The sequence below is a fragment of the Ixodes scapularis genome, unplaced genomic scaffold (assembly GCF_016920785.2).
Source record: "Ixodes scapularis isolate PalLabHiFi unplaced genomic scaffold, ASM1692078v2 PGA_scaffold3__209_contigs__length_174095766, whole genome shotgun sequence".
NCBI lineage: Eukaryota > Metazoa > Arthropoda > Arachnida > Ixodida > Ixodidae > Ixodes > Ixodes scapularis.
Window position 1 is genome coordinate 141139954 of NW_024609868.1, and position 26465 is coordinate 141166418.

At 45.1% G+C, this 26465-nt stretch overlaps 2 protein-coding genes across 9 annotated transcripts in view; one reads left to right on the forward strand and one right to left on the reverse strand.

Annotated features, from left to right (window-relative positions):
• Nucleotides 1-26465, forward strand: part of LOC8043509 (inactive dipeptidyl peptidase 10) — a 546782-nt gene that overhangs the window by 456064 nt on the left and 64253 nt on the right. The window lies entirely within an intron of this gene.
• On the reverse strand, nt 7655-10096 carry LOC120849943 (piggyBac transposable element-derived protein 4-like). 2 transcript variants are annotated; one of them, XM_040222271.1, is made up of 2 exons: nt 9825-10096; nt 7655-9584 (listed from the first exon to the last, which is right to left on the reverse strand). In XM_040222271.1, exon 2 carries the CDS (start codon nt 9481-9483, stop codon nt 7792-7794), a length of 1692 nt encoding a protein of 563 aa, XP_040078205.1. In that variant the 5' UTR covers nt 9484-9584; nt 9825-10096; the 3' UTR covers nt 7655-7791. The 2 variants fall into 2 exon arrangements, with proteins under 2 accessions (XP_040078205.1, XP_040078201.1); XM_040222267.1 differs by having other exon boundaries at nt 9837-9886.

Here is a 26465-nt window from a genome sequence, read left to right on the forward strand (position 1 = left end):
GTGTCACGTGACCCCATGGCTTCACGTTGCAGGACGTCACACGACGCGGTCACGTGACCGGGCGTCACATTCCACCGCGACTTGACTGAACACGTTATTAGATCCGATAACGCTGTTGACACCGTTCTCTCACGTGACGTGCCACACACTCTCCAGACGAACGTGAAATCTGACCTAGCCTCCGTTAAATGCAATTCTGCATGAAATAACTGAAATGTCAAATATACAAGGATCAACGGCTGATTAGCTAACTGTAACTTGTGTGGGGAGCTTAAAGAAAAGTCGGATCGCAATCACTGTCTCCCCATACATCGCACTGCTCTTAATCCGCCTCCTAATCATAGTAGTCTCACTCGTTGCCACTACGTTGACGGCGCGTGTAGGTGGCGCTAGTAGACTGCTAACACTAACTCTTCCCTAAAAAATTAAAAAAAAACTCCTCGAAACAGCGAATACAGATTGTGCCAAACACTCTACAAATTTATTTAAGATAGGATACGATATACCCATTTGAAAATGTATTTAGAGTAGTATTGAAGTTACGTTTAGTACAAACTATCTTGAGAACAGTACAAATTTTTTCAAAAAGTAATTGGATTACATTCAAAGATACTTGGCATGTTTTGCAGGCCGGTAATATAAGAATAAAAAGTCAAAAAGTGTTGCTCTATTTTTGACGACTTCTCTGAAAATCACATATGCTGTAATCTTAATGACCTCCAAGGTGCGCCCGAGCTGCTGCAACTGAAGCTTACTCCGAAATAATTCCGTATGTACAACATTATGCGAGCCGACATATTTTAGAAACAAACGGGACTCACGTATTGTAGACATGGCCCTTGCCGTACTTCAGTCTGATGGCAGGTTCGGCTAATGACCCATTCCGCAATAAGTTCGCAATATGTCCGGCCTAGATTAGTGGGACTTGACATGTTGTCCGCCATTGCATATCCATAAGGGCCTAACTAGAGGTTGATCAGGCAGCCAGGCTTGATGATGAGTGCGCGAGTGAACGACATACTTGCACGCTCAGAAGATGCATCGAATTCGAGGACAGTAGCATCTTTCGCTGCACCCCTCCCCCCTTTCCCCTCAGTCTAAAGCGAAAAGGAGCACCCGTACCTTCGAACTCTAGAAAAAAAAAAAATAGGAAGGTTAAGAGGGAAACACAGGAGAGTGTCCTCAAAACCGCCTCTAGACCCCCCTCCCATATTCCCTTCTGCGCCAGTTCAAACCATTCTTGACGCATCGGGGTCAATATGGTCAAGATAAATGACTCTACCCAGCGGAAAACTGGTTTCAAAGGATTTTGAGTATCAAATAATGCGCGCATTCAGAAGAAGATGAAAGAAACGCCTTCGGACAAGATTTGGAGCAAAGGTTAAGCCACAACAGGTACACAAGGAGATTTAGGGAATCCCAATCTAGGCTATTCCAGCTTGATAAAGCCAGCAAAATGTAGCTTCTTTGACTGAGGGATGCACATTTTCGTGCTGGAACCCCCTGAACCGGCGATTTCCCAAAAAAGTTCATTGTGCTCGTACCAAGCGTTGGCGTCACAATCCTCCGCTGACGGAACCACTCTAGTTCCAGACAAATGGTGGGGTCTGAGTGTAAAATCCGGAAGACGTCCCCAGCACTTTGCTAGCTCCAAAAGTGGGGTGCCGTTCAAAAACAGCTTTTAAAAAAAGGAAAGTGCACAAGAGGACAAGATGACACAAAGGGGTGGGCGTACTTGGTGCTGTTCGTTTTATCTTTTTTTTTATGTTTGGCATTTGGAGACTGCGTTTTACTCGTGCTTTGTTTTCTGTTTTGTGTTTGGTCGCTTGGCTACAGGTTTGCATTGGGTTCAGCTTTATCCTGCAGTCTGAAGATCCCTAATTCCGTAGATACTTCCGGCGCAATATTTTTTTCAATGCTGCACAATGAATTTCAGATACTAAGTACAAGATAGCGAGAAATGTAATTAAGGTACGGTGGCAAATATTCTGGACTACGTGTATTTGGATTGTACCAAAATATCACCAAAAGTATTTGAAGTACCGTATCCTGAGTAGAGTATTTCAGATAGGCGCACATCTGAGTTAAGCACACAAACAAAACGTCAACATTTGCTTAAACTAGTGAACTGATGTAGCAGAAAAGAAACCACGCCCGTTTGAACTGCATGACATGTAAAACAAAGAGAGAGAATATCTTTCTTGCTGATAGAAAGATTTGCGCGTGCTGGTCGCTGTACTTCGCTGGGAATTCAAGCACGCTTGCAATGACATGAACAGTGACAGCCATCGGCATGTTTTCTTTAGCTATGATACACTCGATAACGTACATACACTTTGTCAGCGGCGCTGTCAGCTGCTCAAAGCAACGCTGCAGTTCTTCCGCTTGCGGGCACCCTCCATCGCGTCCTGGAGCTGCACGTGGAACGCCGCCATCTCGTGCTCTAGCTAAGCGGACGGGTGTATCTCGAAACAACCCATTCTTATTTGAACCCTTCTCATTTGAACCCATTCGCAAAACGCCCTTCTTGTTTTAACCTTTCGCGTTTCGACCCTTTCTTATTTATACCCGTCTCATTTGAACCCATTCTCATTTGAACCCTTCTCGTCTGAACCCATTCGCAAAACGCCCTTCGCGTTTTAACCTTTCGCGTTTCGACCCTTTCTCATTTGAACCCGTTGTCATTTGAACACCGTAGTGAGGTATAGAAAAAAGGAAAAACAGTCGAAGGATGAAGGTTGAAAATGAAGCGAAGCGGCACCATCTCTTGCATAGCACATGAAACAATTTTCCTTATGCCTGCGTGCCACCTCGAGACTGTTGACGTAGCTACGTGGTCACAGGGTGACGTGGTTTCAAAAGTGCTAGCGCAGATTCGGTACTTCATTTCTCTTCTGTCGCTGTATGTCGTTAAGATGTCGTCGTGTGGAGCGGATGGATCATTGTGCTAGTCGTGTGTTATTGCTTGTAATGGCCAATTCGGGTGGTCATTTTCCCAGAAAAAAAAGTTTTCCCATATCTTCGGCAAGAGCGTTCGCGTGGTCAAAGGCTGGCGGGTGCAAGCTTTTCGGGTTGCGCTTCTCAGGCATGTACCGGCAATTTACCAGCAGAAGTTTTCCCGAGCTCCAAGAGGTCGGGCGGCTTGTCTGCCAGACTGTATCCGGTATCGTCACATCCGAATCGGGATAGGGAACCAAACGAAACAATGCTCGCTGAGGCGGCAAATAGCGGGTTCGAGTGGCAAACGAAGCCATCGAGACAGGCACCCTTTTGTGCTTTGAGACAATATAGCAAAAGCAACGAAGAGAAAGATAATTTATGTTTCAAAGAAAGTCAACATTTTTGGAAGAATTTATCCAGCCTGAGCAAGGTATGTTTGCTCTGAGACACGGGCTGCATCATACATCACTTTATTTTATAACTCTGTAATGACAAGTTATTACACCGCTGAAAAAAAAGTATGCATAGTGATGCAGTTTGAAACTTGAACACGCATTACAATTTCAAGGAGGGTGGGTGCAATGAGAAGACTGAGCTAGGATTCCAAAAAAGGTACTAACAGTAAACAGAGTATGGAAAGCGACGCTGGCAAGCCTCCGTGGCAACAGTTAATCGAAAATCCAAACGAAGTTTATTGAAATTTGACGCGCGTGCGGGCAGCACCACACTGATTTATACATCTGCCCTTTCATTGATTTTATATTTTAATATTCTGTCAGCTGTACAGACTGTGGTAATGCCAATATTTTGAAAAGTTTTGTGAAGCCGCTTCTGTTTACACACATCTCAAAGAGTCGTAATTTATGTTGTTGGCGTATGCAGCGTGCTCATGGTACCATAGAATGATCGAAGAAGAAGTTAACAGAGCTCACTCGCGACTCAGTCAAATAAAAACGCCAGTTCATTGTGCTCTGCATTCGGGTGGAGAGGGTCACGGGATGCGCCGCTGGCGCGTTTTTGGTCGCCGGTGCCACAGGCAAGGGCTCGAAGGCAATTAATTACCCGAATTCGCCATAAATACCGCAGAAAGATTGCGAAATCATGATGCTGGATTAATTTGGGTTCGAAATGAGAGAGGTTAAAATGAAAATAGTCTTTCTGACAATGGTCAAAACCAGAAAGTATGTTTTGAGAAACTTTGAAATGAGAAAGGTTAAAATGAGAAAAGTCGTTTTGAGAAGGGTCAAAACCTGAAAGTTTGTTTTGAGAACGGTTTAAATGAGAAAGGGAAAAACGCGAAAGTTGTTTTGCGCTGGGTTGAAATGAGAAGGTAAAAACGAGAAGGTACAAATGCTAACGGGTTCAAATGAGAACCACCCGAGCGGACGTCTTCTCGAAGTCGGTCCTGTTTTACGAGTGCTCCCAGACGTGCGGTTGGTGCTTGCGTTCCAGGTCTGTCTGCTTTTGGTGTTGATCGCGCTGGAGGCACTGTCGCTTCGCATCTAGCCGGCCCTCTCCATGTGTCTATGAGCAGACAGATCTCCTCGTGGTGCTTCGTCTGCTGGTTCTCTCGCTCGACGGCGACTGCCTTGTTCAGCGCTGCCGTGGCTGCGCCTCGAGGCATGCTTTCAAGCATGTGGTCCCTGAGCTTCACGCCCTCCTGCCAGAGTGTTTACCGCCCCTGTGCGTGCAGGCATTGACCTCCTCCATGTGCTGGTGGAACCTGTGCACGCCTGTCTCTGCCTCGTGCTTCAGATCCTGGAGTTCCTGTTCCCTCTCCCCTATAGAATTTCGTATACCACCTCAAAGTCGTCTGCCAGGTTTGCCTGGGCTGCGTTTAGGCTCCGAATACGTTTTTCGGATATCTTGCACGTGGCCCAAAAGTCCTCCAGTTCCGTGGTCGTCTCCCTGGCTTCCTCGCGGAGCTGGTCCACTTTGGAGAGGGCGTCCTCCAGCCTGGCTATCGTTTTCTTTACGCCCATGTGTCCCGCTGCCGTCGAATCGAGGGCCAACCTCGAGGAAGTCGGTCAGCTGGCCACCGGTAGTGCCAGAACCAGGACCGCAACCTTCGTCCTCTTCGATACCATCGAACGCGCCTCGTTTCTCCAATCGGCTGCTATTTTCAGTTCCATGCCTAGTGTTTTATGACAAGGCGTATATAAACTCTCACGAGCTGTGCATAATTTAGCCAATAAAAAGCGCTCATAGACCACACTTCTTTCTTCTATTGACTACAAAGTGCACTGTGCCAATATAGAATGGCTGGAAATTATCTGCTTTGCACATTAACAACAAAATTCTGCGACGCAATGTCTCGCATACTATCCAGACAACGTATCAGAGAGCGACTTTCGAGCCGCTCTCTGATATGCGTACGCAAGTCGAATGCACGTCGAAAAACACGCTGTGGTTTCTAACTGGTTCATGATCGGAACTGGCGTCCCGTAGTTTTTTTATTGTTGGGTAAGACAAAGTCTACAACTCATTTCTACTACGCTGCCGTTTTTATCGGAGTGCCGTGACAAATCAGGAAACGAGAATGCAGCCTAAAGTTCTATATCAGCTGAGCGTTGCATTTTCGTCTGGTTTTCATGTCCTACATTTTATTTTATGAGTTGTCGTATTTGTTAAAACTTCATTACGACAAAAACGAAAGAAAGACAGCTTTGAGAATATTTTATTTTTTGAATGCCACCAATTAGTGGGCTGTTCAGATTTAAAAACGTAGAATTAATGACAAACTTTTTTTTTTTTTCGCACACAAATGAATATTTTGGTTTTTTTCATTCACGATATTGAGAAACTTAACCACATGTTTGAAAATGTTTGTGATTGCAATAATCGCCGGTAGCGTTTAAATAAATCCAATATATTACAGCGTAGAACAATTTGCCTGGCATTACTGGCTCATGATGAAGCAGTCACTTCAGTATTACTTTACCGCTTTGACCGTTGTGCGAAATGTTTTATTTTTATTCCAAGCCAAGTAGCGGCGCGTGGTTTATTCCTACCCATCCACCCCAACAAAAGGTGTAGAACACAAATCGTCTCAAAGTTTGGAAAGATAATCAGACGCCTGCGAATCCCAAAGCTTAAATTGGAAACATGGCCAATTCAAAAGCGCAAACTCGTCCCAAACTTTAAATAATTGTGTTAGGGGTAATGGTTGAAAAGTTTGAGAACAAAATAAGTTTTGGTAATTCCATCGTTCCTCTTCGGTACTCTGGCAATACGATGTGTTATGAAAATATATCTTTGATGCTCTTAAACGGCGTATGCTTGGCAATACCTCTTTTAATAAAGCTAGCGAACGATAATTAACTCCTCGACTCGTTTGTATTAATGCATTTTTAGCTACGGCTCGAATTTTCCAATTCCATTCTCCGTAAGCATTGCAAACTTGTAGGCAAAATGTATATCCTAGAGTGGAAAGGTTACTGGGCTTCCATATTTTGGAATTATTTTTTACCAAAAAGCAGCGCGGGCTATTTCCGTAATTAGGGTGGACATTTGGACGAGTTGGTTGGAGTTCATAGTGAAAATAGCAGGAGGGCGAGGACAAATAGAGATACACTCAGCAAGCGCTGCTTGTCCAGCGTAGGGAGCCTTCATGTGCGCCCTAGTCCAGTGTGCCTCTCTTCTGCGTCCCAGTCCAGTCGCCCTGTTTTTTTTTTTTTTTTTTTTTCACTATGAACTCCAACCAACCAACTTCTACTTTTATATCAACTCCTATATATACATATGAACTTATACTTATATATGTGCTTACAGTTATATAGGAACTCTGACTTATACTCTGGGTTTCCCTTTTGTCGGGGTACCACATAGTACTAGACGATGTTTCTGGGTTTGTAGAATCACCTGCTTATTGACGAATACGCTAGCACGTTTGACCGTCGGCCAACAAAGAAAAGAAACTAAAAGCCTAAGGGCGGTGCTGCCTTACTAGGCAAATTCACCTGGAGGGGCCCACGCTGCCATACTATGCAGAATCATGGGAGAGGGGAAGCTGCCAAAAGAAAGTAGAGACTCCGAGAACAAGACCTTTCCCAGTGAGAGTCTCCCCGGCTACCCCCGCCCCCCCCCCCCCCCCCCCCCCCCCCCGTTTCTCTCTTTTGGGGGTTTGGGGCAGGCTTATAAAGCCTGCGGGAAATGGACGCGCCCAAAGGTAGATGGTGTGGCTTAGCCCAGGGATGGGTCGCGTCCACAATCCCTCCAAAGGGTGTGCCAGCGGCAGATTAACCCAGAAGGGCGAGAGATGCACCGCCCTCTTCGAGGAATGCGGCCTCGCCTCGTGTCCGCAAAGCCGCCGCCGTGGCGGTCCCCACTGCCTGCATGTGCTCGGCCTAGGAACTCGTGTTACCACAATAATTTTACCAGACTTGGACGTAGTTTAACTACTCTACTCAAACTACGGTAGTTTAACTACTTTTCCGAGTAACTTGGTAACTTTAAATTATAAATTTATTTGGGTAATTAGTAGTTTAATTTAACTACGTTTCTCAGGTAACTTCTACTCAAATTACTAATTACTTTCGGAATATAATCATATTTTTTTCATCAGAAAAGTTTGAGTGCAGAAATGAATGAGACGCTGGCACTTTAACCCTTTATAAGGCGCGAGCAGACTTTTATTAGTTCACTTATTTTTATATCAAAAATGCTTTATTAAACAAGAAAGAGAATGTTTAAACTAATTTACATAGTTGTGCAACAAAATTTGGAGGCACAGTTGGTGGGACAACATATGTCCCACTACCCTCTGAGCACCACAAACAAAAGTGGGACAGCCTATGTCCCATTGCCCATGAGGGACATTGACAAAAAATAACGAGTGCCCTCTATTTGCGTTCACTTGGGCAAGTGAAAGGAGGAGAAGCACCCAACACACAAAGGAACGTCGCAGCTGCTGCACACATATCTTGTGCGGGCTTCCTTGCTCTTCGTAGAGCACCACCGACACCTTCTCCTCTTTGCATTCTCTTGGGGAAAGTGGTCTCTTCCTTCAAGACGAATTTCGCTCGGCACTCCAGTAATCAGAGACCCACGGCGGCGTCCCTGTTTTCTCTGGAAATGCACTTGCGACTTTCTAGCAGTGCGAAAAGTATGTCTCTTGATCAGTTGTCGCCCGAGAAGCACCTTGAAGTGAAGCAAAGCCACATCGTCGTCACTGTGATATGCCTTGTGTTGCACAAAGGCATTGACGATTGCTGCATCGACAAGAAAGTAAAAAATACGATGCCACCACTTCTTGGACCGTCGATCAACCGGATAGGCATTGCGCTTTTGGTCGAAACAGTCTACGCCCCCCATCCAGCGGTTGTAGTCCTTGACGGACATCGGGCATGTAACTTGAACTTTTTTTCCGCAGGGAAGCTTCCTTTCCATCGAAGCTTGCTCTTCAGGGTCATGAAAATTCGACATCATGTGAACATTTTTTGTGTCTCGCCATTGGTAAGCCGACACTGGCCCTTTTGATCGGTAGAGGTACTCTCCACGAGAAAGCTTGTTGTCAATTTTGACTTCTGGGGGCAGGTCTCGTTTGTTGGTCCTGAATGTGCCACAGGCAAACACTCCTCGTTCTCGAATTTGCAGGAGCAGTTTGGTTGAAGAAAAAAAATTGTCAAAAAAAACTTGGGATCCTTCCTCCACTATATCCTCCGTCAGCGAAAGGACGACGTGTTCCCCAAGAGTCTGATCAGTGGGCCTTTCTCCGTTGCGTCCTTGATATACTTCGAATCGGCAGAGATAACCAGTCTCACTGTCGGCGAGGCTCCAGACTTTGTACCCCCGCTTGATTTTCGGTTTCATCGGCATGTATTGTTTCATTGCCGATCGACCCTTGAAAAGAATCATCGACTCATCAACCGCGACATGAGAGGACGGGCTGTATTCTTTTCGGAAATTCTTGTTGAGGGCTTCGATAAGAGGTCGCACTTTATAGCACCTGTCATATCCTGGCGAGGTCCGCTCTGGTTGCTGCGTGTTGTCATTCAGGTGTAAACAGCTTGTGATTTGTTGATACCGCTTGAAGGTCATCACTCGAGAGATTTCCTTCACATTGAAGAGCTGATCTGAGCTCCAGTACAGGTAGACTTGGGGCAAGGGATGAATACTCATAAGAATGAGCATGCCTATGTAGGCTTTGAGCTCACTCACTGAGAGTGGCTCCCAGTTCGCTTTTCCTACCTGATCAGCGTACCGGTTTGTCTCTGTGACAATGATTGTCCAGACTTCTTCATCAAAATAAAGAGTAAACGCGTCAAATGCACTGCTATCTGCGCTTAGGTTAGGAGAGCATGTTGGAGGTTTTTCAGTGACCTTTTCAGGAATGTCTTGAGGTTTTCCAGCTATCCAGTCCATGGACGGTGATGGTATCCCATTCACTTCGCCGTTCTGACTAGCATCTGCTTCAGGCTGGACAGGCGTCTTCTTGCTACGTCTTTTTCGCTTGTACGTCTTTTTTGGCCTCTTCGGTGCTTGTTCGTTCGTATCATCGCTCTCTGATGACTCTGCTGGAGCCAAAGCTGATGTTGAGGGCATTTGAAAATCGTCATCCGAGTCGCCGGACGCGTCACTCGCCGAGTCGTCCGGAAGGCTAAAGAACAGTTCTAAAGCCTCCTCGTCAGTGAGTTTTCTTTTTCCTGGAAAGGGAAAGCACTAATATATTTTCTGACATTAAATAAAAGCTATGGCAGCTATTGAAAACAAAAAATCGCAACTGCAAGAATGACGAACCCCCTAAGAACATTGGCTGTGTTGCTAAGCCTAACCAATTCACACCTGCTTGTACATCATGAACAATATAAACCCATGTGCCATCTAAAACGGGCTAATACTACCCTCACCTACTCCTTACATGCTTAGGAAGACGTAGAACGTACAGGGCAACTTACTTGACATTTTGGGACCAAGTAGTGTCTTCTGAAAAATGAGCCCCTGCGGATCCGTGCTTCGAAAACCGATGGCCAAAGCAAGCACATGTTTTCAACCTTCGGCCCTCTCGTGAAAGAAAAGAGAACTAAGGAAAAGTTTCATTTGACATTCATAGGTGGCGCTAGAGGAAAAAATGGGACGCCAGTGTCCCACGATCCCGAAGAGACTCGACTGAACCACTTCTCACAGGTGGGACATATGTGTCCCACTGTCTCACAAAGGGTTAAGTGGTATTCACAAACAAGGGTCCCCCTCACATTCTGTTCCCACGCACTTACACTCGGCAGCCCTAGAAACTGCATCACAGGCGTCCTTGGGCCAAGGTGGCGACGAGCAGCCAAAACTTAACACCGGCGCGCGAACGTAGGCAGAGATGCTTAACAAGCCTTGGTCGGGTGTTGACCTAATCCGGTAATGCACGCAAGCGTCGCGCCTCCAGCTGCAACCGTGAAAGACGGGGACACTCCGAGGGTTGTTGTTGTTTTCATGTTGTGTGCCTTTAGTGAGTTCTGACTCAAGTGGTAGGATCCACGGTAGGCGCCACTGCAATGACCTCGCAGCTGGGCGCCTGTTCCCATGGTCGCCTCGTCGTCAGCGCATACTCCCTTGCAAAGCCGGACTCCCCCGCGCACAAACGCAGACAAGGATAATCCGTTCATGGGAGCACGTTCCCGCTTCCAGCTGCAACTGTACGAGCGCCGATGCTTGTTCACGTAATCCTTCGCGTCCTTCCGACCTTCCACGCCAGGGAGACCTCCTCTTTGTTGAAAACGTTTTACTTGTCAGGCGGGTCAGGATACCGTAGTCGCCGGCGAGGATTTTTAGTCACCCTTGGGAGATCCTTTTGTTTGACCTAACGTCAACGGCGAAAAGAAATCTTTTTTTTAGTGGCGCAGCTATAACACTGTAGCGAGACGCGCAGTCGTCCGGAGGATCTCATCGTCGTGGCGCGAGACTTCAACCTTTGACGGTCAGGTGCACTCGCTTGGCGAAATCTCCGAACGTCGTGAGATTAAAGAGGGGCCAGTCATAACAATCTCAACTTGCCGAAGAAAGGAGAAGAAAAGAAGAGAGCTTGTTATAAAAGACCCTCTAGCCGAGGCAAGCTTCACATGTTTCGTTACGGAAACCAAGAGATGCCGACACTCGCTTACCCGACCCTGCACAGCCTGCTTCTGAAATTGAACGCTGTCTTTGCATCCAGCGCCACGGTGGAACGTCTTTTTAGCTTGACCGAGGACGTCATTAGAAGGAGAAGAGGAAAACTCTCCGATAATAACTTTGAAAGACAATTGCTTCGGCGAGCGAATAAACTATCTTGGAAGTCATAAAATGACTGCATTTATTTCCGGCTTGCAGGGGTTTTAACAGATCAAAACTTCTGTTCATTTTGCTGCCACAAAAACATAAAAAGTAACTTCGAAGGTAACTTCAAAGTAATTCGCTACTTTTTTACAGTAGTTAGTAGTTTACTCAATTACTATTACCGTTGCGTAATTTCTACTCTACTCCAACTACTTTTGGCGTCGATACTCAGTAACTTAACTTAACTACTTTTTTTGAGTAATTTGTACATGTCTGAATTTTACTTATATATGTACTTATAGTTGTATATGTACTCGTACTTATAGTAATATAGGAACTTCAACTTATAGTTATATATGCTTATACTTAGATATATATACTTAGATGTAATCTATAAGTATATATATAAGTATCACTATATATAGTGCCCCTATACTTATATATTAATTTTTACCAACTCCGACATAGCAAGACAGCGCTTGACCTAACTGGACAAGCTTGTTTAGTGTATCTCTCTGCTTTGTCCTGATCCCAGTCGCGCTGTTTTTCACTATGAAATCCTGTAACGAATTAAGAACGCTTTATCGATCCAACTGGGAATCGATTTATGAATGGCATAATTGAAGTAATTGATTGCAGCAGACACTCATTGATGCGACACGCTCCAAAGCAGCTACTTTTTTTTTTTATCTGGAGCGTTTATTTATTTTTTTTTTTTTTGCAAAGCAGTTTGGAGGGCTAACCGCTGAATTTTCCGGTGGAAGTTCGGCGAATGACCAGGCTGTGTGAAGACATATGTGACATTGGACACAACAATTTACCCCGAGCCACACCCCAGACTGGGTTTCTAGGCCATACTATCAGCCTCGTCGTTCGCCCTGCACCCTCCGCACGTGTTAATCATTCCCAAGTGCTCTGAGTTTGTGAGCAGAAGTTAAACGCTTTCTTATGGCGCGTTCACACTGGATATGGATCCGCAAACGCGAAGCGGATCCGCGCTTTCTCAACCGCAAAGCGGCTGCATTATCGAGCGGTTGGAGGGCGTTTTTGACAACCGCTTCGGGACCGATTTGCCCCAAACCACTTTCGCGATGCGCGAAACGGCAACCAATCGCAACGCGACGTTGATGTGACGTCAGTGCTTTTCGAAATAAGATGTCACCTGCCGCTGGTGAGGCGTCCAAGGCGCTGTAGTCCTAGCGTTACAGCAGACAGATCAACGGAGCAACGATCGGAGAAACGTGATATTCGCGTCCGTCACTTGAATCCGCCGCGAAAAAAATTGACTCGTAATCTTAACGGGGTTCGCACCGGTGATTCGGTTCGGGTAAGAGTTTGTTTATTATTCCGGGTGCCACAGCCCGAAGCTCGCTGCCTTGTTAGTCTCTGCTCGTAGAACGTCGGAACCCGCCCCTGATCGACCGAAATGTCAGCGTTTGTACCCACAAGACAGTCGCGTGAACTACTGAAAGCTTTCGGCACCGTGCATGACCACCATGAAAGCCGATAGAGACGCCCTGAGCCTAATTCCGTAGCCAGCGCACTACCACGGGATGAGCAGGGTACCTGCGCTAGCTCGATTTGTAACGTTTACTGCTACCGAAAGAAATAAAGGGAGCATACTCAAGAAATAAAGTATACGTACCAGACGACGCAGAGGCGATTCATACGGTGTTCATTTGAGCTTAATGCCAAACAAACAGTAAACTCGATCAACGTGCCAGTGGCGAGAGGGAAGTCCGCCACCAACGAAGCCACGACCGGCTAGCACCGAACACATTCCACCACACCACGGTCCAACCAACCGCTCACAACTTCGAAAATGATAAGAGCGAACAACGAGGGGGGAAAACTGGCCCTCTATCCCGAAAACAAGGTCAGCATATTCATGCGGGAAGGGTCCACTTCGAAGAAAAGGTCGGGGGCATCCTCTTGCGAGTCAGCAAGGCGCGGCTAACTGGGCTTTGCTTGTGGGCGAAGTCGAGGCAATCGCAGGCAAGTTTCGCGGGTCCCTGTCTCTTTTTACGCTGCCTGAACTCGTGATGCGTGCGAACATATCGAAGAAAAATCTCCTGAGTGCCGAAATAGCAAATGTTTGACTTCGGATTGTGGATTGAAGTGGATTTTGACTTGAAAAACAGGGTTGCCAAACGTAACTCTCAAAAGATCACGCGTGATCGCCGAGAAACCGCCAATCGCCTCTCGCCAACCGCCAACCGCCAACCGCCTCTTGGTGTGTCTGAACGGGGTCGCTCGCGAACCCTGTTCCGACACACACTGGAAGCGGATCCGAAACTGCTTTGCGAACGCGGATCCGCTTCCAGTGTGAATGAGTCATTAGTGTGTAGGTCTGCCAAGCAACACAATGAAAAGTGTAGTGTTATAGATACCGAAACATTCTATGATCACTGGCAGCCTGAGAAAGGCAGTGCGAGGCGTGCCCATCTTATCATCGTTTCGCAGTCAATGATATGCCAGCCAATAAAAGCACCAAAGAACGAAGCGAGAACATGGTAAGCCTTGGTTTCTGAAGTTGTGAGTAATGTTGCACTAAAGGCAGTCCCATATTATAGTATTTCAAATGTTTCTACTTAGTAATATATGTTTATTTTTAGAATCGTAAAAAGGGCTCCCGATGTGTCAGCAGTGATCATAGTTTTCTACATATTTGTTTCGGTAGCTTTTCTCGCATTTTAAGATGTTTTCGAATTTCTTGTTGTTCGTTTTGTTAATTTGCATACAAAACATTCTTGGCATTCCTTTTTTTGCGCATGAAGTGTTAACCGGCAAGTGAATGAATTACGCTACAATTGATACAAAAGCGAACTTCCGAAAAGGAGTATAACTGACACATGGGCAGTCTTGTACACGTTACTAAAAAAAAGCAATCGATTACAATTACTATTACTCTTGGCTAAAAAGTATTCGATTAGATTACTTGATTACTCGACGGAAAAAGTAATTGGACATTACTTAAAGAAGTAATCATTACTTTTCGGATTACTTTATTGTGTGAAGACACATCTTTAGCGCTCATAACAATGAACTACTTCCAACCTATATTTCACATTTCCACAAGTATTGAAGAAGAAAAACTGGCTCCCCCTTCGTGGTCGTTGCACCTTCACAATGCGGACACAGGCATAGACTTCGTTTGAAGACGTTTAATTATTGGGGCGTTCGCCAGTATGTGTGTGTGTGTGGGGGGGAGGGGGGGGGGGGAGCGGAGGGGGTTCTAGATCTTGTTAAGCTTGAGCAAGGGTTGTCGCTCAAAGTTTGCGTCGCTCAATTCACATGTGGATGAGCTCGCATGTTATACAAAAGAGCAGCAGCTCCAGGATTTGAAACGGATCATGTGTAGTATCCATTAGCGGAAGGCATCGCCCCGACCACTTCTAAACTCGAAACATTGGTTGTCACAAAGACCACGTAGGGGAAATGGGGAATTATTTCAACTGCCTTTGTTATATTTTGCATCCGCTTTAGGCATTCTTCGGTTCTAGTTCTCCTACGGGCTGCGAGTAAGTACCCTAAGGAGGATTTGTTTTTCTGTGTGTGTGTGCGTGAGGGGGCTAGTTTGAACGGAGGACTCACAAAGCTACATTCTGCTTCCTCAAACTTCGCCCTGAATGGCCTTTGTCACTGTGGCTTCCCTGGAGCTTACCACTCCCCCAGTCCCAGCTCGAAAAAAAGAAAAACGGACACTCCACAGAAACTGTACATAGAAAGAGATTGACCTCGTTTTCTACAGCTCCGCAAAAATCTTTCTTTTTTCCCTTCGAAAAGAAAAAGCAAATTTCATTTTGCCATTTCATAGAAAAAAGGCGTGTGGCCGGGGGGGGGTGGGGGGGGGGGGGGGGGGTCCCGAGGACAAATAGTAACGGTTAGGAGTAATTTTTATTACTTCAAAAAGTAATCAGATTACTCTTGTGATTACTGCCTAATAAAAGTAATCAACTGATTACAAATTTACTCCAAAAAGTAATCGATTACAAGTAATTTGATTACTTGTAATGCGTACGGTACAAGTCTGCACATGGGGTATTTTCAAATATGTTCCTTGAAATTGTGCTTATGCATTGTTCCAGCGCACAAATATCCATATTGCGCCGCTTTAAAAGATACGCAGCAATTCAAACAATGAAAGGGGTCGTTCCATGCTAAAAAGAATATCTGGCATAATTCTGCCACTATCGTCGCATTACACGCTACCAGTATTGCGCAGAATACTCAAAAAGGGAATTAAGATACTAAATACCCTTTTGAAAATGTTTTTAGAATAGTATTCAAGTTAATTTTCGTACGATCTATCTTTGGGAGTCCAGATACTTTGTAAAAGCAATTGAATTACATTCGAAAGTACTTGGCAGGTATGTTCCAATCAGGTAATATAAGAATAAAAGAGTATATTTTATTCTTATACCAGTATCTTGAGGAGAGGATTAAAGATAGGCACAAGTGTGCATGTTACCATGCATTTGATAATTCTGTCTTGTGATCAAAGCGAGTGTTTTATAAATAAATTTGATCTGATGTTGATCGGGGGATCCCTTGGATCCCCCGATTAGAAATAGGCGGCATGTTTCATTGTGTCCGTGATGTAATAAGTTCACCCTTATCTCATTATTTCTCTACTCTGTTTGATCAGAGGGGTGTTCGGTGGCACAGTGCGTTAGTACACTGCAGCTTGGAACGGATGAAATGAAAACTTGCGCTGTAGAACGAAGGGATTCTGGGTTCGACCTTTGCCCCTGACGATTTCAATCTGGACGAGCATCAACCGTGTGTGTTCATCCCTTAGCACTGTACAGCGTACGTTAAAAAGCCCGCACTAACAGTCGCACTGTACTAGATAAATTTCTAGTCCATACCGGAAACACCAGATATCCCTGGAACAGACTAACTTAACGCTCACGAAACATCCATATAACGAATTCCTTACTTTTCACTTTAAAGAGTAGCCTCCATGGAGTGAATGCGCGGAAAACAACCGATGGACATCATCCGGCCTTTAATCGCGGTGCAACAGCCACTAATCCAAGGTAAAAATGGGCCAAATACACACCACCACCTTCCAGCCACGGCACCGAACTAACCAGAAAAGGCCGTATTCATAACGGGTTATGTAACATCAGCGTGACGATCGCCTTGGTAGCGCAATATTTTGCGCATTTTGCAGCATATTCGGTCAATAAAGTCTAGCCTCAAGATAGACCGCAGCGAAGACTAGAAGCCCGAGCGCATAGCCTTATCAATCGCTCCTGTTCCGCGAGCTTGCACAAACGAATTGCGTCCTTGGGCGAGAAACTTGTACCTGCAGCCTTGCTGCTGTACAGGTGATGATATATTTACATAGGTGGAAGTACTAAAATGGCCTCTCTTTGCGCGTCTCTCTGTGCAAATACCGCCACAGCGAATACCTTTTCTGCGACGGTGTTTTGTTTCTAGTGTAGTAGCGAAATTATATGTTACTGGGAGGTGTGCTTGTGTGTTTGTGTGTGTGTGTGGGAGGGGGTACTTTAGGGCAGTGGAATTATCAGATGCAAGTGATGAAACGCAAATGTATTCTTTTCCTGAGGCGGTTCTGTTAACATTCCGCTCAATGACTCTTTGAAACAAATAACAAAATCAAAAATGGTCCATATGATAAGAAGGGCAGTGAGTCGGCGGACACTTCAGAACATGGGAACGAAGCGGGAGAGCAGCACGGAAAATATTTGGAGGGAGATGAAGCTCATAGGAAGGCAATCAACAAAAATGCAGCAGTCTAAAGAGTCCACACACCAAGGAAACCACCAAAGGTAGGCAGTGCCTCAACTTGGTGACTCAGACGATAGCTAAGCTGCTCCAAGGGGATGTGCACCTGGAAGGACAGGATGAAACAACAACTTGTACAGGAGAGGGAGGGCTGAGCCGGAATAAAAACGCGGAAGAAAAGACTTCGGAAGACTCGGACTTGGTAGAACAAGCAGCTACTAAAGTGGAAATGCACAGCATCCTTCAGAACACAATCCGCCGTCCAGTCAAAAGGCCTGAGGGGTAAGGGAGTGCTGGCGGCAATGTCCATGTGGGCTTTCGAACGCTCTGAGGCAGCTCTCATCGTCCGGTCTGATGTTCGTGAATCGGGTGGTGTGCGCGTTAGCCCAGACTCGGAAGTATCTTGAAGTACGTCAGCGGAAAGCGGGGCGGAGGGCTCTCGGGGCATACAGAGGAATGCCGAACGAGGGTGCACAGGGAGACCTCGGGTGGTCTGCATTTGAAACAAGGAAGGCGGTGGCCAAACTGGCCTACGAAAGGTGACTTTGCAACCTCCGGGTGGAGCGTTGAGCCAGGAAACTTTTAAAGCGCCACGTGTACAAGAGTACGAACACGCGCCTTACCAGGCGAGTAGCCAAGCTCGCGGGGAAGTACGAGCTACCGTCAAACCTGCTTGATCGACGACCGCTTCGGGACGGCGTGACGGACTTGAGGAAACACGTACATCAGGTGGGGGCTAGCAGCGGGGCGGAGTCGGCTGCAAGCCATCCGTCAATGGCGATGTGCGCGTCAGCGAAGTTAACCATCAAGCGGTAGCAGCTACACGACTATTCTCAAGACAGCGACCTTCTTTTCGAGGCCCGCAGGGAAACTTTGAAAAAAAAGTAGTGAGGTCACGCTTTGACACCAGATCGCCATCCACCTGCGTCGTCTGCGGAGCAGCAGACGAGACAACCGAACACCTGGTACTGGCGTGTGAGGCCCTCAGCCCATGCAGACGGGCTGACGGAGGCATTGAGTTTTTGGACGATGGGGATTGAGGACGACAACAAGGGACACATAAAGCGCGTAGAGACCACCAAACACAAACTGGAGCAGTGGTATGAGTCTTTCTGGTGGTTGTGGAGGACACGAACTGGCCCGGACAAACTCCAGACGCCTCAGGTACGAGCCAATATCTTGGGACCGACGCACGCCGACCCAACGGCCCCAACCGATCCAACAGATGAAGAACTCGGCTATACTTGGCTGGGCACTTGGCGGGACCAGCCAAGCTAGTTTTTGGCAGGCCCTCACTAGATGTTCCGGTGAGCGGCCCCCCGTAAACAAAGGGGTCGCTAGTAAATCTTATCCAACCCAAGCATCGAAACCCTTGCGTTCCAAAAGGGGCGGTCAGGACTACGAAAATATTTTATATCTAAAAGTTTTTGCCCCACAGGAAATGTCTTTATTCTAGCAAACGAATTCGGGGAACATAGTCGTCGAAAGAGAGCACTTAATACTTCAGAACAAGGCTACATCTATCTAGCGCAAGCTAAATAGACGTAACACACCAGCCTAATTCTGGAGACATCTTTCTCCGCGTAAACAAACTGCCACTGGCCTTAAAGTTGCCGGGAAAAAGATAAGTGACACTGTAAAGATGGCTAGCTGTTTCAATCACTTTTTTGAGATCGGCTTTGGTAACGGATGATAACATGTTTCCAAGCTTTGACGTAACGGAGAACACCCCGCCATTGGACGACTCAACAATCTTTGAAGAAGGTATATCTGTGCCCTGCTTCTTGACCTTGACATTAAAAAGTCTACAGGAACAGAAAACATCCCAAATGCTTTTCTTCACCGTTACGTTGAGTGGTGTGCCAAGTATTTCACTGTAATTTTTTGTAAATACATGGCAAGTTGCAAAACACCAACAGAGTGGAAGTACGCCAAAATTATTCATGTTTTTAAGGCTGAATATAGCCACCTTGTAACAGACTACTGACGAAATTCGTTGTGTGCCAAAGGAAAATACTGGAGCATGTCATATATTCGTATATTTCTTTATATTTAAAATCTAATAACTTCCTTAGTCATCGGCAACTCGTTTTTCGCCCCCCTTCCCCCCCCCCAGACCCCCCCCCCCCCCCCCCCCCAGAGCCCTGTCCACTTCCACTCAGTAGGTAGAAACAGTTCATTATTTTTCGGAAGTTTCAAATTGACACGGACAGGTAGATGTGATCTCCTTGGACTTCTGGGAGGCTTTCGACTAGGTTTCTCACTCGAAGTTATTAACGACACTGAAGTCAATCCTTAAACATTATATGCAATAAATTGGAATAGTGAGTACCTGACCTCTCGCCGCCCGGCTGTCGCTATCGGTGAATAAATTCGCGGTCCTTTGCCGGCTTGCTAGAACAGCGTCTCAGGTGTGATTGGGCGAATGAAAACACTGCAAAGGCTGGGGCGCGCGAGCGTCTTGAGACGCTGCTTGAGTCCCGCTCAACTGGTGTACCGGCTTTGGCAGTGCTTTCTTTCCTCTGGTCTCAGCTGAAACGCTGTTTCTAGCAACTCGGACCCGGTTCAGTTGACCCTGGAGTGCCGCAGATTTCTGTTCTCAGACCATGTTTTTTTTTATTATTAAGGCAAAAGGATTACTTGTCCCATTGAGCAAAAAAGCGTCGTATAAACCAATACAAATACGGTTGAGCGGCTCGCGCCGATCAGTGGGCGATTCTACTTGTCCCATTAGATTGGCGTTGTCCTTGTGGTCGTCCTAGAGGTCCTAGACCTCTAGGACGACCACACGTTTTTCAATACGTGAAATAGAAGGGGCGTCGGTGGCGTTGTTGTGCCCGAAAGATGGCCATACAAATACATCATCATGCGTCGTCAGCGTGATGTTATCACGCGTCATCATTCTTCATCAGCGTGATGTCAGTGCCGGAGCGCCGTGTGCAAAAGGTGCACTTCGGACACCATCTGTGCTCGTTGTGTGCTTCGTGCGATGAACTGTGACGCTACCGCGGCTACATCTACAGCCTCGACATCAGCAGCAGCGTCTACATCTACGGCGGCTTCCGCTGGCAAACGTAGCAGCCCACGCAAATACGCCACAGCCTCCTTAAGTGTCCTCCTCTAGGCGTCGTTCTCTACGTCCTCCCACACGTCGTCCTCTAAGCGCCGTCCTAGACGTCGTCGTTAAGGTCGTCCTAGAAGTCTTCCTAGACCTCGTTCTTGACGTCGTCGTAGAGGTCCTAGAGGTCGTCATAGACGTCATTCTTCACGTCATCCTAGAGGTCGTCCTATACGTCATCATCTAGGCGTCCTTCTTAAAGGTCGTCATAGAGGTCGTGCAAGAAGTTACCCTAGACGTTGTACGAGAGGTCGTCCTAGGCGCCGTACTTGGCGTCGATCTCTAGGAAGTCGTCCTCCAGGCCGTCCTATACGTCATTTTAAACTGTAATACGTGTAGAAACATTACCTAAAAACATTACCAAAAAGAAAATATTTCTCCCTCGGGACTATAATGCTTTCGCCTCCTACACGTAAGCTGTCTAAAGTGTACATCAGTCTAAAGTGTACAATTTAGGGGACATATTTATTAACGACATTTTACATGACATTTTAAATCAGATTAATCCTTAGGCCGATGATTGCGTTATTTACAGCGAAATCTCTAGCCATAACGGACATCTCTTATTGACCTCTCTCTGGCAAAAATAAATTCATGGTGTAAAAAATGATGACCGATTCTTAATGCGAAACAATCTGTATTTATGAGTATCACGCGGGAAAAAAACATTCAACAATTACCCTATTCCATAGACGGTGTGCCATTGCAAAAGTTGAATTTTTCAAATACATGGGAATCATGATCTCATCTGTTCTCCGATGGAACAACCACATTAACTATATATCACAACGCTCGTGTCAGAAGCTCGACTTTCTAAGACGGTCCCTGGGGCGCTCCAGTCCATTAACATAGTTGCTTGCTTATAAGATCCTAAAATATGCAGCAGTAGCTTGGAATCCTCACACTCAAAAAGAAATGAAAATAACTTGTGGAAATTATAAAAAAAGGCTGCTCGGTTTATTTATACCTCTTACAGAGTGTCTGCCTCACCCAGGCAGCTCCCGCAGAATGTCAACCTTGAGTGCCTCGACGCTAGATGTCGGAAGAATATACTTGCATTCTTATAACTAACTGTCAATGAAACCTAACAATTAATAAGAACAAAAACATTTCGTTTTTTTTTTTTTTAGAACCACGGGTAACAAGAAGATCACATCATTTGTCAATTAGGGAGTTTGCTGCTGCGAATAATGCGCGCCACCAGTCATTTGTTCCGCGAACTATTCGAGAATGGAACTGAGTGCCGGTTGACGCTGTCGCCAGTGCTTCTCTGCCTTTATTCTTAACTCAGATTGAATAAAAAATGACTGTTAGATTGTATTGGGCAAGAGATCTAACTATAGGGGGCGCTTTATAGAGCTTGTCTTTAAAGGAGCTGTGCAACAATTTCAGGGCTTTGCTTAAATAATTGTGGAAGTTGATACCTGACACTTCTGAAATGAACTACAGAAAAGAAATTTTGCCTGGATACCCTAGTCTTTATTTTTAAAAAAATGAAAAAGATCCAGGTTTTTGCTGCCTCTCAACTGGTACATCGCCTTCCGGGTCACGTACGCAGTGACGTTGATAGGGTAGGCGCGGGGTTCCGGTAAAGTTCACTCTTTAGAGCCATCAGCGAGCAGCGAGAACTCATCCGCTCGCGACCGCGCGAACAATATGGTGAAAGGAGGAAAGTCTCTTCCGGGTCCGGCCATACCCGTCCGGCACTGTCCCTCCTCTCCCTTTGGCTTTTGGCGGCTGTTCGCGGTGGCAGATAGAGCTGACGGTTTTGTAGACCTAGGAGAGATGGCGCCACTAAAACTCCGTATAATAACAGTTTTGTCGATGACACCAGATTTTTGAAGCATTTATATATATGTTGGAACGACAAGATTTATAGAAAAGTTACCTTTTATCGAGCAGGTATTCGCACAACTTGCTATCTTTCTACAAGATTCCCCATTGACGTAATGCCGCGTGTTTCTCATGGCAGCCGCTCGCGGCTGCAGGTTGGGGAATGTTCTAAGTTTTTCCTCGCTATTACGCGGCGGAATCGCAACGTTTCTATGAAAGGAGGTGTGTTTTCTGTCATTTTTGACCAGGTGAACAATATCAAAAGCAGAAGATGCCAATTCTTTCGACGTTAAAATTGTTTCACAGCTCCTTTAAGGCGGCGGTCCCACGGCGGCCATCTTGAAGAAGCCATTAGCTGAACCACTAGATGGCGTCACTCAAGTGTGTGGCCAGAAAAGTGGTTCGTGCCACTGATGTTCCTCCTCCTTAAATTCCTCCTTTCTGCTCCTCGCCCACGCACGTTCAGCGCTCAGCGCGGGCTCTCGCTGATACATCTGCCAGCAAACGTGCCAGTGTTGCTAGCAGTGCCCAGTTCGCCCAGAAGCGGAGCCCAGCTAGCTCATCTGCCCGAGCAAGAGTGCCAAGTTGGGCAAATTTTGTTCTTTGATACTAGCTTTGTTCCACGCTGCAGGGCTGCCAAAGCTATTTCGTTAGAGGCTCACGAGCCAGTAGCTAACGTTTTAACTATTCAAGAATTAAAAACACATTAAATCAATCAGTGAAGAATGTTATCAAACGATAAAGAAGACTATAAGACATGCCTTGTCAGCATTTCGTGTACGAAAGAGCTTTTGCACGACATAAACTTTTAAATTCATTTTCGTTGTAAGTCAGAGCGCAGCCGACATAACAGTTCAATGAGGCCAGTCAAGCAGAGCCAAAAACACTACGTCGCAGAGCTCTACGTCTTTAGGGCGTTTGTTGTTACTTTATTCTTTATCCTTTATTCAGAGATTACCCCGCAGTGCCCGAGGGCGTTACAGCAGGGGGGTTACAATGCTGAAAAAAACACATCTTCACTTTCACTGCACACTTGCAGCTCCGACAGCCCATTCCACTCCCGTATCGTTTTAACAAAAAAAGAGTTGGCGTACATGCTCGTCCTGGCGCGGAACTCTCTAATTTTGAAAGCGTGATCGTTCCGTTTAGAAATATAATATGGTTCTTTTAAGTAAGTTTCACTGTTAATTCCAGTATTATTTTTACATAACAAAAACATAAACTTTAAACACAATTTTTTACGGCGAACTGAGAGATGTTCCCAATTCAGTTCAGTCTTCATTTGAGTACAGCTGTCTCTCCGCCCGTACCGTCCCAGAACAAACCTAGCAGCTCTATTTTGTATTTTTTCAAGTTTCTCTACTAATGTTTTTTGTTCCGGGTCCCAGACGGCGCAAGCATATTCCAAAATTGGCCTAACACATGTCAAATACGCGGTTTCCTTTAAGTTAGGGAGTGAACATTTCAGGCTTCGTTGAATAAAGTTCAGCGCCCTGCCAGCCTTTACAATCACGTCATCCACATGTGAATTCCACGAACAGTCAGTTGATAACGTGACACCTAAGTATTTATACTTGGAGTCCTTGTTTACTATATTGTTATTTATATAAGATTGGGTTTCAATTTTCTGCTTCTTTTTAGCAAAATATAAATGTACACACTTTTTGGGATTTAAAGTCATCTTCCAAGTAGAGAACCACGTAGTAATGCATTCTAAATCTATTTGTAACTGGGTGGCATCATCTTTGTTACTAATTTTGCTGTACAACACGTAATCATCGGCAAACAACCGAACACAAGATGAAATACCCAAGGAAATATAATTGATATATATTAGGAACAAAAGCGGCCCTAAGACAGAGTCCTGTGGGACTCCCGATGTAACATTAACGTATGTCGAACTTTTACCATTCACTAATACACACTGACAACGCTCTAGCAAATAATTTTCAATCCATCTTAATACCGTTAAGTCTATATTTAACATCTTAAGTTTATTTAGCAGAAGTGAATGCGAAACAGTATCGAAAGCCTTGCGAAAATCTAGGAATATACAATCTGTTTGGCCTCCCTCATCAACATCAGATGACAAGTCATGATAAAATTCGACAAGTTGCGTGGTGCAAAATAAGCCTTTACGGAAACCGTGCTGTTGTTTAGATAATAGATTGTTTTTTGCCATATGATTTATTATTTCAGTGTATAAAATATGTTCTATGACCTTGCATGAGATGGAGGTTAATGAAATAGGCCTGTAGTTTTCGACATCTTTCCTAGAACCACCTTTGTGAATAGGGACTATGTGAGCGATCTTCCAGTCGTTTGGCAAGAGACCCACAGATAGCGGCTTCGCATAAATTAAATAAAAATAGAGTGAAATCGGATGAGCACAGCGCTTAAGCACACGAGGAGATATGCCATCTGGGCCATTAGCCTTAGTTTCGTCGATACTCTTTAGTAGCACTTCGATACCACTCACGCTTAGTTCCACAGGCTGCATTATTGGGACAGTGCTCACGGGTGAAAAACAATTACAGTCGTATTTGGGTAAGAAAACAGATTTAAAGTAATTATTTAGACACGAAGCTTTTTCTGCATCATCTACAATTACCTGCTGATTATAGGTAATTTCGTTTATTCCAGCAAAATTGGTGCCGCATCCCTTTAAGTATTGCCAAAACATTTTAGAATTCGTTTTCATCCTATCATTTAGTCTACAAAAATAATTTTCCTTGTCACTTTTTATATTCAACTTGTATTCCCGAGTTACCTCAGCAAGTTTCTCTAAGTGGTTGTTACTTTTTTTTTTAAATCTAACAAACGCTCGCCTACGTTTTTTTTAATTATTCCAAGGACACGTGAAGTCACCCATTGTTTTTTTCGTTTTTTAAGCATTGCCGAATCTATGCTTGGGATATACTTATTCGTAAGTTTAAGTAAGTTCTTTTTAAAAACCGACCATAATGCGTGTATATCATAATCCTCAGACAGGCACTCAAAAACAGGTAAGTGGTCAAGAAGTTCACTGGAAATACTACTGTAATCACCTTTCTCAAAGAAAAAGACTCTTCTTGATGCACACGACTTCGACCGATTAGTTTTAGTGTTTAGGCTTGCAACGACCGCGAGATGATCACTAATACCCGGAATGACGTCTACCGAACTAACGAGATTTGGTGAGCTACAAAAAAAGAGGTCTAAAATATGATTATCCCGAATTGGATCTTTCACGTACTGTAACAATCCGAAAGTGTCTGCTATACTTTTCATTTCAAGGTTGACGCGGCTATTAACCTTGTTTACACAAGTGCCGTCTTGCCAGTCTAGGTCTGGCAAGTTAAAATCTCCCGCTAGCAAAATAGTTTAGCCAGAGGCCTCGGAGACAATATCGTACAGTAGCTGCAATGTGCCAACATCCGAGTTTGGTGGTCGGTAAAACGCCCCAACAACACATGAAGAATGATCAGTTAAAGTGACTGCACAAGATTGACTCGACGGCGTCGTGACCAAGATCGAATACAGATGACGTTAGTGAAGAATGAATTAGCAAAAAGACCCCTCCACTGAGGCGGGGCCTATCCTTCCGATAAGCAATAAATTCCTTCGGAAATACTTCACTATCGCTGATAGAGGGATTCAGCCAAGATTCAGTCCCAAACACAATATCAGCCTTGACGGACGCGATTAATCCTGCAAATTCATCGACTTTATTTACTACACTTCTACAATTTACAAGAATAGCAACTAAATCACGACGAACTGTTTCCTTTTTTTTAGTGGGGCCCTCAATGTTTCGGGACAGGAACAACTTCCTTTTTTTCTTTGTCCCAAGTGAACACCTTACCATTAACAATTAGTTTGTCAAAATTTAATTTTACCGGATTGTCTCTATCTGCCTTTTTAATTTTTGCAAATTCCCATAGTCGCCTGCGGATGTCTCAAGTTTCGGGTGAGTAGTCCTGGTCTACGCTGTAGGTTGTACCCTTAAACTTTTTAGCGTTCGACATAATGTCCTGCTTTTCTTTGTAAGACGCAAAATTTACAATAATCGGCCTTTTTTTCTCGTGACTGTAACGACCAATCCGATGCGCCCTTTGTACCGATGTCAATTCGATACCCAGGCTGGTTTTACAAATGCACTCGATTATTTTTTCGGATTGATCCCACGTCTCTGAGTGGTTGTCCTCTACACTATAGAAAACAAGATTTTGTCGGCGAGTTCTATTTTCCAAGTCTACGCCCTTGTCTTTCAAGTCCTTAACTTGTTGGGCTAAATATTTGATAGAATTAGCTTGTTCAGATACCAGTTTGTTAACGGCTTCGACCTGTCCCTCTGCGACTCCAAGTTTATTGTTTATTTCGGCTATCATAGTTTCGTGCTTGGTGAACCTGTTTTCTATAGAGTCAAGTTTTTTCATAATGTCTGCCTGACCACTCTGTAGACTTTTCAGTAAATCTACTTCTACAGAAGTAAGAGGACCCGGATTCAGTTCTATATCCCCGGATAGCAACAACAAAATAATCAGGCATAGTACGCGGTTTGCGAAAAGGCGAAATCGTCTGCTCGACAATTGCA